Raw genomic sequence first — 12,140 nt, 5'->3', positions numbered from 1 at the left:
TTGATTACCTCTGTGAAGACCCTATTTCCAAATAAGATCACATTTTGAGATACTAGGGGTTAGGACTCCAACATGTCTTTTGGGAGGGGGACACAATTCAACCTATAACATTCTGTTACAATTGCCCAGTGGCCTTTCACTACCCTTAGAATAAAATCCAAACCCTTTGCCCACATGCCCACCCCACAGCCTTCCCACATCCTGTCTCTCTGCCTAGAGCCTTCCGCCCTGACTCCTCCTTCTTCCCACACCGGACTTCTTCTCATATTTAGGATTTGGCTTTGAGATCCCCCAGTCAAGAGGCCTCCCCACTCTTGTTCCTGTGCCCCACCCGCTTCCGGCACAGCAGTTACTACACTCTGCTCACAGCTTGTTAAAAAATTGTCTGTCTGATTTTGCTATGCTGATGGACAGTGACTGTAAGGGGGTTTGTGGGGGGGGACCTGGTATAGGGGAGAGCCTAGTAAACATAATGTTCTTCATGTAATTGTAGATTAATAATAACAAAAAAAAAAAAAGAAAAAAAAGAAAAGGGGGATTACTCACTGATAGGATAAAACTGCAAATCACCAATTAATGCATGCCTTAAATATCCTTAATTTTGATCACTTAAAGAGTGTCAGATGATCAGCTATGGAAGTACATTTTTCTGATAATATTCCTTTCTCTTAACGAAAAAAAAAAAAAGCAGTTCCTGTGTGGTTATCTCCAATAAGTTCTTCACAATGGTATAAAGGGCATATCAAAGTGTGGGCAAAGGGTTTGTTTGTGTTTATACAGAGGATCAAAGCCTAATTTGGCTACCCAGAAAATGAACTAAGATACGATATGAAGAAGAACTTCCAACATTAGCACTCTCTGGAAGACTCATGCCAGAAGATGATCATCAAAAAACCTCAACAAACATCCAGGCGATGCTGCAGTTGTAGCTGCATTCATCCCACCGGTTCCTGGACTTGCCATGGGATGAAGAAGGAGATATCTAAGCTGGCCTGCGCATACAGTAAAACAACAAATTTGACTGGATCTATACTGTCAGAACTCAACCAAGAATTAGGAGAAGTGCAAGTTGCAGCGCTCCAAAATCTTGCGACTATAGAGTATCTACTGTTAAAAGAACATATGGGATGTGAACAGTTCCCAGGAATGTGTTGTTTTAATTTGTCTGATTTTTCTCAAAATATTCAAATTCAGTTAGACAATATCCATCATATCATAGATAATTTTTCACAAATGCCTAGGGTGCCTAACTGGTTTTCTTGGTTTCACTGGCTATGGCTGGTAATTGTAAGTCTGCTTTGGTTATGTAGCTGTATTCCTATTATGTTAATGTGTGCACGCAATTTAATTAGTAAGTTAAAACCTATACATGCTTATGTTACACTACAAGAAGATATGTCAAAGAAATAATCAATCTTCCCATGTTCTCTTCCATCTGCTACTTCTATAGCTTCTCTTCTTCCTTCATAATTACACCCCCTAAGTAGAATTCGTGCCTCATATCGAAATTACCAAGTATCATAATTCTTCCAAGTGGTAAAGATACCTCAAGACAAATGCTGGGCATAGAAGCCACAGGGCATAAATCTGCAAAAAAGTAAAAAGCTAACATTTTCAAACAATATTGCTTCTCTCTCACTTACCAACTTTACATTTCCCTGTATGGCCCTGGAAGATGACTGGTTAGCCAGAGATGGGTAAGATTCCTCAAGGGAGGAACAACCTAAGACAGGCACAGTTGCAGGGCGGCCATCAGGTGAGAAATTGGGGATCAACAGAGGTGAGGCTTAGAACCTCACCCCCCCTGTTTTGAGAGAAATCTTCTGCATCTGTGGATGTTTTGTTGCCTTTGTCTAGCTTGGATTAATACTTAGTCTATAGGCACACACCTGATCATCAATATTTGCCCTCTTACAGCACTAAACTATGTTTTCTACCTTTATCTTGCATCTACCTACCACTTCAGCATTTTATTAAAAATAATAATAATAATAATAAGGGAGAAATGTGGGATTCACATATAAATCAAGTATAAAAATCAAACGAATAATCATAATTGACCTGATTGTTTATAGTTCATGATGCGTGATCAAAACCGAAAGTTCTGTGATGACTGCCCTTGCACTGTTCACCATGTAAGAACTTATTCACTATGTAAGAACTTGTTCACCATGTAAAAACTTGTTCGTTATGCTTCAGAAGATTGGAAACTGTTGAGAATTAGGCTTGGGGTTGATTGATGATTGTGCATTGAGTCCCCTATACAGAATTTTATTGTTATTAACCTAACAACCATATGATCAATAAATATGAGAGACGCCCTCTCAAAAAAAAAAAATTGTCTGTCTGCCCCACTAGAATATACACCCTACAAGAGGAAGTACAACAGAATAGAATCAGCAGAGGGTGGTAATTAGAGGCTGACTCTAGAGCGAAACCACCCAGTCAAATGCCGGCTCTATCACGAACTGGCTGTGCTATCTGGGCCTAAGGTGCTTCATGCCTTAGTTTCCTCATCTGCAAAATGGGGGCAACTAACCATTCCCTTCATGATTTTTAGGGCAGATGAGGTGAGTGAACACATGCGAAGCTCTTGGAACACTGTGTCACAGAGTCAAAGGTACATGGGGGTTACTGATGGGCACTGCAGGAACAGGACCTGCCAAGGCTGGTTCACTCACATTGTGTGCTCAGAACTCGGCACAGTGCCTGGCTCAACAAATATGTGCCGAATGAACACATCTCTACTAAGCCAGATATTATTCACACAGCTTCTTTTTGTCTTTTAAGCTTTACCAACAGCTTTTAAAAAGGGCCTAATTTTTGCCATCCCCATGAATTAGGCATAGGTCATGAGGCCTCATATCCTAGGGAATGTTCCAGAGAGTCAGCTAACACAGAGCTACTCCAGGGAAACCTCATGTATAAGAAAGAACAAAACACTGTCCTTCGTGGCTGAGCAAGAGTGAGGATCTCCACCTCAACAAACCAGCATGGGGCACCAGAACACGGACGTGCAGGCTGCAGTTCCTGGTCCATCTGGAGGTCCCCTTGGCCCCCAGAGCCATGTCACAGACAACTGAAGGGCCCGTGTCTGTCTGGGGCATCACCATTTATGAAAAGCTTTCACATACATTACTTTATGGCACCAGGATTAAGAATGAGGCCTGACAGTGCTTTTCAAAAGACCTTCAATTAGCCAGCTCCACAGACAGCCTGACCAAACCAGCAGCTAGGGTGGCGGAGGGAAGTGTCTTGGGTCGTGTCCATCCCTCCTTCGATGCCACCATTACTCCTGGGTGGAACTGCTGCTCTAGTTAGTGGACAGGGATGTAAAAGGGGGTGACCCAGCACGTTCCTTTATTAAACTGAGAAATAGAGCATCTGTGGCCACTAAATGTGGGTTCCTTTCCCACATCAAGCAACTTGGTGGAAGGGACGGGAACAAAGTCTGAGATGGTGCTGCCCCAGGCAGCCAGTGCTTTTCATCTCCCATTGTATTTCCCCAGAAGGGACAAATGACTTGTTCCCATCTTACAGTCGGCACAAGGGGGTGAGGGGCCCCAGGCTGCCTGAATGGGCCGGGCACTCTCCTACAGCTCTGACAATCCACGAGGCTCTTCCTTCTGCCAGCAGTTCTAGACTCTGGGGAGATGCCTACTTTGCCAGTCATGGACTGGAAAGGGTTCCCCATTTTCAGGCTGAGCTTCATCACCATGACAAGTGGTGACAACACCGTCCCCTAGAAAGCAGGACCTCAGAAGCAAACCGTCACCTGCTCTCCAGCCTACTGACGTCTCTTACCCTTTGGTCACTACATCTCCCGCCTCCTTCCCTGTCCCCACAGCTACAGGACACCCCTGGATCTCTTGGTCTTTCACCCTCCCCATTCTCCAAAACCTTCATTTTTTTGGCACAAATTGTCCTTTTCATAACTTTCATTAACATAAATGAGTTCTCTAACTGTTAAGAAGGTGATCATAGATTCAAACATTCATATTCATCCATTAATAAATATTTACTGAGAGCAGATTATATGCCAGACACTTCTGAGAATCCTTAAGCATTGGAAGAGACCAAGGAAGGATTTCATCTCAGGTATTGACTCTGATGCCCTGGGAGTGGCTTCCGGATGGCTGTGTTGGGAAGGACTTGGAGGCCCGTCCGGCACAGTGCAGTCCACATTCTCCCTCTGCAGCCTCTGCCTCACCTCCTCTTGAGAGGTCAGAAGAGAAACCTGGAGCCCAGGTCTGTGTGCAAAGCACAGCCCCACGGCTCACAGGCTGTGTGTGCCTCTCTGCACCACACCAACCACTGAGCTCTCTCCTGCTTGTGTGAAGCTGGGAGGAGACATGCCCCAGAGGCTGTGCAGAGGACCAAAAGCGAAAATTAGCCCCGAGCACTCAGCCTGCCCAGGAAGGCAGCTGATCCCTGAATGCGTTTAGTTCCCTGGCAGACCCAGCGTCTGGGCTCCGGGGAAAGTCGGCCCCTTCGGGAAAAGCTCAGGGAATTCTGCTGTGCTCAGAATCTCACTCTGGTCTCTGGTTCCTCTCCTCTCCAACCAGAACTTCCTGAATTCCCTCACTCCTAGGCCCTTGCACTGGGTCACATTCCTCTGTCTGCTTCCTCTGCCAACTATTGTCCCAACCCTGTAGCTTCTGTTCACCGGGATGAAATGTCTGTCCCTCCCTTCCCCGCCCACTCCTGCCCTTCCTTCCTTCCTTGTCCCTAGCTCAGGCTTCAGGCCTGATGCTGAGGAACCCGTGGAGCAAGTCAGTGGTCCCTCCCCCTTGGCCTGTGGTCCAGGGGCTTCCAGCAAGTGAGCACTGACCACGGGGTGAGGACCCGGGAGCAGGAGGCAGGGACAAGAGGCGATGCCAGGGGCCTCAAAGCCGCCTGAAGGAGACAGGGAGGAGGGCTGCCCAGGGGAACTGGCATCCAGCAAAACAAAAGGGAAAGGGAGAGTACAGGACCAGGAGAAAGAACTCCTGGCAGAAGGAACTGTGCTGTGAGGGCCGGAACCTAGAGGGAGGCAGGCTGAGTTCGAGGGACAGGACGCAAAGTGGAGCTAGCTAGGGAGGATGGCAGGGTGAGGGGAGAGAACGGCTTCCGACAGGGCAGCAGGACCAAGCAAGGGCTGCGTGTGTCATGTTCAAAACTCAGTACTTTACCTTGGCACCCTGGAGACTGCCCTGGTTCAAATCTCAACTCCACCACTTAGTAGCTCTGTGACCTGGGGAAATTTTATTAATTTCTCTTATCAATAGTTTCCTTTCCCATAAAATGGAGGATAATGGAGAGTTAAAGTTTCACTGGGTTACCATGAAAATTAAACGGCACAGTGCCTGCCATACACCCAACAATAGCTTCTCTCCAACTTCGACAACAGAAGCGAGTGAAGATGGAGAGAAGTGGGGGAGTCCAGAAATATTTTGCATGAACACACCCTTGGTTCAGGTGAGGCCCTCTCATCTCTTTAATCAGGGGCCCACTCTCTGTCTAGAGTCCGTTTCCCCATGGCAAGGAATTTAGTCCCTACCCCAGAACCCAGGACTCTGCATGGCTCCCTGTGCCATTCACGTATGATGATAAGGGCCTTGCTCAGCGTGGGCACCAGCAGGGACCTGGATTCGGGGACCAGGGCCCTGCAGCAACCTGTGTCTCATTCCTTCAACTATTTATTGAGTTTTCGCTGAGTGGCCCACACTGTCTTGACACTGGTGAAGCCGACCAACCAGGTCCCTACCCTTGGGTGGCCTCCCTTCTGGCTGAGGAGATAAGCAATGAACAGATTAGCAAACAAGAAAAGGACAGGATGCTAGAGAGGAAATTAAAAGGGGTAGGAGACAGAGTCACAGGGGAACCTTTTGACATGGGACTCAGAGATGGTATCCACAGTGGTGACCCTGGATTACAACCGGAATGTGGGAATGGACAGGCCATTTAAAGGGCTGGGAAATGGTATTCCAGGTGATGGAAATAGTGAGTGCAGAGCCTAGAAGTGGGAGAGACTAAGATGTGAGCAGAGGGGAGCAGCAGGTGGAGGCCAGGGGAATTCTGGAAAGGGGCTGGGTGGGGCACCCAGGTTGATTTTATGCTGATGCTGACGGAAGCTATGGGAGCATTGTAAGAGGGGAAAGATAGGAGTGACTCATGAAACCACACCATGAGGTCTATGAGTGCACAACTGTTTTCCTGTCTCCCCAGCACCTAAATGAATGTCAGTCAAGTCCTCTCTAGCAGTTTGTGGAGAAAAGGCCAGAAAAAACAGAGGTGGAAAGCCAGGCCCCAAAGAATCACCAAATATATATCCCACAGCCTATAATATAATACATTCTCATCAACACTCAAATGTTATTTCACAGGAAAGGGACAGCAGAGACAGTGGGAGGGAGCATTTGCATTATAAGCTCAGTAACTCACATGGACCAGACATCGATTTTGGGGCCATATTTCTTCCTGGCCAGAAGTTCAGGGGCGGCATAGGCCGGACTGCCACACTGAGTGCTGAACGGGTCCGAGTGGCCCAGGATTCCTGCACAGTTGCTCAAGCCGAAGTCTGCAAAGAGGGTCCAAGTTAGTAAACTGTGGAAATGAAGAAGGGGGTCGGGGGAAAGGCAGCAGAAAAGGAAACATTCTGTCAGGCTCACACATCATTTAGCATCCAAAACAAAAACCAGAGGCTGTGAACCATGACCTCTGGGTGCAGGATTCAAGGCAAAAGAATGTCAGGTGGTGGTTCCCTGGCCTAATGGCCATGTTTCTATCAGGCCTCACTGCACAATCTGACTAGAGATAAAACTATGTTGAACCAAAGCATATTTTCATCAAACCTTGGAAATGAGTCATCCAGGAAAAGGAGAGGCTTCGCTTCCTAGGACTAAGGCAGCAAGAAAGAACAAGCAGAGCGCCCCTGGAGTCAGTGACCTGGCTTCCCAGTGACCAAGTGGGGAAAAGCTAAAGGGAGGTTGTTTTTTTCCTGGCTGGTATTGGTGTCACCCTAGGTGGCATGGGATCCCACCACTTAAGGTTGACTTTTTCAGCTCTATGTTCTCATTTCATCTAAGTCTCTTAAAAATGCTCCCAATGCATATGGGCAACATATGGTGATTTGAAGAGGGGAAAAAAATACACCCAATGGTTTAGACGACGCTGAATGTTGGCTGGAAACATAACGCCAGAAAGACTGCAACGGGAACTACTAGGCGAGGGGACCTCCTAGCACTGCTGTGTCCTTGGATGAGTAAGGCAGCCGGAAGGAGCACCGAAGAGCCCAGTGCATCTAAAGCTGCGCTGTTTACTTCTGATCTAAAGATACTGCAACTGACAGGTCAGCAGGGCGCTGTTAGCGCCCTGTCCTCGGCTGAGAGCCCTCCTCAACCTCTGCGGATCGCAGAATTAAGCTCACGGTTCCTCCTTTGAACGTAATATTTAGGGTTCTGGCTCCTGCACAGAAGGCTCCACCCACAGGGCTCCATCAGAAAGGGGCTGTGGTCACAGACAGGCTCCACGAACAAATTCTTCTTACTTTCTCAGCCGACAGGATTTACATCTAATTTCATTACTGAGTTTTCTCCCTGACTCACGTGTCCCCACCTGCAAAGCGCACGACTACCGGGAAAGGTGCAGCAAGCTCAGGAAAGGCACAACATGAGTGGGGAGGCTGTGCGGGCTCACAGAGGTCCTCACACGCTGTGGGCCAAGATGCACTCCTAAGAACTCTCCCAAGAGTCGCTGGGTCATGCTGTGTGATGAGACAGTGTTTCCAAACAGAACCCTGTCCTGGCCGAGCTCAGAAGATGCTTCCAGGCTCCATGGGTCACCCAGGCACTGCAGCTCAGGGGTGGAGATTCGGGAAGAATCAGAGCCTACACCAGACACTAGCAAAGCAGCCGGGATGCTGCATGTGCACACATTTAACTCTTTGGTGTTCTTGGTTTTTTAATGATCCTATTTTTTCCTCATAACCTCCTTTCTCCTCTCTTCCACCTGCAACCTCCCTGGCCCCCATTTTCCTTCCCACAGCCCAACCAGCACCAGTAGGCCTCACAGCACCTGCTCACCAAGGCCCTCCAGGAGCCCCCAGGCTCTGGGATTCCTCTCTTGTGCAAAGGATCTGAGGCATCCTGGTCTCAGACACCAGCCTTTGTCACCAATGAGCAGAAGAGGGTGGGAATATTTTTTTAAGAAAAAAATGACAGCATGCTTGAAACTGGATGGTTGTTTAAATGCTTTGGGTTTGAAAATCAACCTAAAGGAACTTGTAACAAAAAAATGCATTAAGAGCACCCAATCTGGGCTCTTTGGAAATGGAAACAGCACCAGGGAATAAAGATTATATTATTTGGGGTAACATTTTAAGCAAAGCTTCATAAGCAATCCTATTAGAAGTACAATCCCTTAGGAGTCCCAGAAAATGTATTACTAGATTTCTGAGATCAAAGCAAAAGACTCCCTTCCTAATCTCAGTGGGGTCCCATCAATGAAAGGATAGCCTCTCTCAGCTCACTTCCCTGTAAAGAAGCACAGGATGCAGAGAAGGCAGGGGACAAGGCCCCTCTGCCACCAGGCAAGCTTGAGAACACAGTCTTACTTTTGTCTTAAGCAGTTTCAAGAAGATAAATTAGCAGAGGATTTGAGGAGTGGAGGAGACAAATCTGCATTCTAAGTGACTTAATGTTGACCTAGCCGTAACGGTTTAATTTAAAATACATTGTAGAGAAATAACCACTACATTTTATATTCATAACTATTAGGATCTTACACACATGCCTGTCATTAGAACGGTGGAACTAAAGAGAAGTCCACCTCCCAGGGATGTCCCCCAGGTCTGCCTCAATTCCACCGGGGGAATACATAAGCCAATTATCACTCGGTTCTCTGAGAGCTGCAAAATGATTCTCAAAACATGCCCAAGTGAGCATTGCTTTGGAAAAGTGAAGTGCAAAATTGTTATAACCTGTGGCTCTTACATTTTAAGATTATACTAAACTATCACACAGCAGACTGCTTTTTGTAGAAAGGGGGGAAAACCTGATTAAATCGAATGTTACAATCCATTAGTTCTAGTTAATTTGAAACATGGCTTACAAGGCTTAAGTACATTTATTTAAATCAAATTATTTCAAAGAAAGAGACACTATTAAGAGGAAATGGTAATAGCTATAATCAACCTTTGAAGACAAGGAGGTAATTCCTTTGAAGAAAACATCCAAAAGGCTTTCAAGTTGCAGAAAGACAGTGGTAGAAACATTTGATTCAAATTGCCCAACCTTGGGCCACTAAAACCCACAAGACACTGGCCCTCCTTGCCTCCAGCACCTACCCTTCCCCATCGCAAGAAAAAATAGAGGAAATGCAGATTCTAAATCCCAGTTGCCTTTTGGGTAGTTGAGTGTCTCTTGATTACAGGTGTGACTTGGGGTCTTTTGTTTCAGCTGGTCAGGAGAGAGTGGAGAAATCTAACAGAGAAATCTAATTATCAGAGCCTCCTTTCCAGCAGTTTTGGGAACTCTGGCTTCTGACAGGACCCATTTTGTCTGGATGAGCTGAAATGCTTGGGTGCCAATCCAGCGGTTGCCAAACTGAGACACGATGACTGAGGCATTTGAATAAAACGGTATCTAAATTAACTACCATCCCACTCACCCCAAGGGGAGCTGTGGGCTCTCATTTAGGTATAGCCTATCTGCATAGTGATTGTACAGGTCTCTTCTAAGAAGGTTTGCTGGGCAGCCAAGGTGTGAGCTATTTAGAAATGCATCCACTGTTTATAGAGATTGCTTCTTCCAGAATCTTCAGAGCAAACTGCTAACCAAGAAAAACATCTGTGCTCTTGTGGATAAAATGAGAGTTCCTGTGGCCAAGATTCTCACCTGGCCCTGGTTGACTAGCTCACTGCACACCTGTGGGCAATACATGGCTGTTGACTCTATAAAAAGAGCTCCACCCAGTACTCTGGGTGTGACACTGTGACAGGGCTGCAAGGCTGCAGGAGAGCAGAGCAGAGGCTGGAGTAGTGGCAGCGCCAAGGACAGAGAGGCCCAGAGGACGGCTGTGTGGGACAACTGTGCAAAAGAAGCCCAGAGGACAGCTGTGAGGACAGAGGGGCCCAGAGGCAGGGACCAGCTTGCTGCATACAGACTCGCTCTGAGTGAATGGGATTCTAGTGACTGACCTGCCACCTGGAAATAAAGTTGGGTATAACTCTTTCACCCCAAAGAACGTTTTGCTGTCATTTTCTTTGGTCACACTGAATCCACACCAGGGCTGAAACCCATTGGCAAGACAGCTCTCAACAGTGCTTATTACACATATATTTCTACTTTTATATTTAGTCATCTAGGGCTATGGGGAGAGAATGGAGAGAAAGCATGCAGAGAGGCAGAAAGGAGGCAAAACCAAAGGAAAGGAACAGGATAGGTCATATTGGATTGGGAGACAGGAACCACCCACCCACAGGTGAATGGCATTTTGCTAGAATCACCAGCCTTGGTCTGGACCACATGCAGTGGAAACGAATTACTGTAACTTTTCCTGTAATGTACACCTGTCCTTCACACAGTCTGTTTTCTTACAATTTCCACAGCTGTTAGAGCAATTCTGTCCCATCACCTCCATATTTTCTGAAGACAATTTACAGGTCAGCCTGCCAGGGTACCTAAAAACAATCTCCTTTCCTCCATTCCTTACCCCTCACCAGGTCAGGTATTTGTTTAATGCCACAGATCCTGGAGACCAGGACCAGAAAGACACCTGACAGGCATTTCAACATCTGCCTTGTTTAATGCTTATGAATTTGGCCTTCAGGACAACTGAAATGCAATAGTGAAACAATACGACAAAAAAGAAAATTCTTTGAATTGTCCAAGAATCTTCTAAGAGTACATTCTTTAAAATCTCTGGGGCAGGGGGCGGGGGAACTGGTTTCCTCTTATTTATCTTTTAATCGTGGGTGTTATTACCCAGCGGAGGGGTCTGGAATCCCTCCAGCCCCATGCCTGTTTCTGGGTTGGGAGTCAACAGTAATTCCAAAGAATCTAATTGGTCATTTGAATGATTTGTTTTAGAGGTTCTTGAGATGGTTTTCAGCATTTGCCAAACAAAATTTCTTCCCTGCGTACAATGTTAAGTTTGCAAAGTTCTATTGATCCTTCTCCTTTCTCCTAATATAAAATCTTTTTAAGGCCATTGAAATAGAAGAAATTACTTGCACCTGAGGTGGGAAAAGAAAGAAAGGAAAGGAATAAAGATGGTGTGAACATCTGGGTATAAAAATGATGCCCCAAGATCTTGCCAAGAGCAACCACACAGGCAAACAAAAACAGAATTCTTCTAGAGACTAAGTCACACAGTGAATTCGTTTATGAACCCTGAATTATGAACCAATTATGACTCGCCTATCCTTGCCCTTCCTTCTGATTACCTTCTGATTACTTTCCTTCTAACTTATCCCTTGGTGGGGATTCCTCTCTGCACAACCACCATTATACTACTGGGTGTGGATAAAGATTATATTAGAAAGAGAATGTGAGTTAGACATGACCAAGCTAAGGGTAGTACTTCTGACCTAAATCATTTTCCACCACTTTCAGTAAGTTTAATTGTTAACACAAACTTTGAAAAGTCTAAAAAGTTCAGATCCACCTGAATTTACACAGAGGCTCATGTTTGAATAAATCAAAAAAGAAGGAACTAACAGATTTTTATTTGTGGCTGTGAAATTCATTTTATGTTCTCTTTAAACTATTTTTACCTTTCTAATTATGTTTATTATTAATTTGGTTTTTCAGTTTCAAAACCATTATTAAATATTTGGAGGTAAAAAAGGGGAGTCTAGAAGTAGTGTCTGGGGACTAGAAAGAGACCATGGATAATTTCAATGTCAGTAATCCAGAAATAAGTAACTGAGAATTGACAACACAACACTTAAAGGATAATCTAGCTTAAAAAAAAAAAAAAAGTCATACCAATCAGCTTGATATTATTGTCTTCATCTAGTAGCAAATTTTCTATCTTCAAGTCTCTGAAATAAACAAAAGCACAGACCATTTCAGATAGGCATTTGAAACAACGGAATAACAGTTTGTTCTGAAAGCAAACTAAGGGTGTTATAGCCACTTTGAACCACCCCACAAAGC

General features: G+C 45.6%; 1 protein-coding gene across 2 annotated transcripts in view; it reads right to left on the bottom strand.

Moving 5' to 3' along the window:
* Positions 1-12,140, bottom strand: part of HUNK (hormonally up-regulated Neu-associated kinase) — a 112,242-nt gene that overhangs the window by 42,842 nt on the left and 57,260 nt on the right. For both annotated transcript variants that reach the window (XM_036880267.2, XM_057504031.1), the window contains exons 3-4: positions 11,970-12,025; positions 6,424-6,559 (exon numbers count right to left, since the gene is read on the bottom strand). In XM_036880267.2, coding sequence (XP_036736162.1) covers positions 6,424-6,559; positions 11,970-12,025 — 192 coding nt within the window. The remainder of the gene's footprint in view (positions 1-6,423; positions 6,560-11,969; positions 12,026-12,140) is intronic.

Source organism: Manis pentadactyla, chromosome 1 (assembly GCF_030020395.1).
Source record: "Manis pentadactyla isolate mManPen7 chromosome 1, mManPen7.hap1, whole genome shotgun sequence".
Classification (NCBI taxonomy): Eukaryota; Metazoa; Chordata; class Mammalia; order Pholidota; family Manidae; genus Manis; species Manis pentadactyla.
This window is presented reverse-complemented; position numbering and strand designations above follow the sequence as displayed.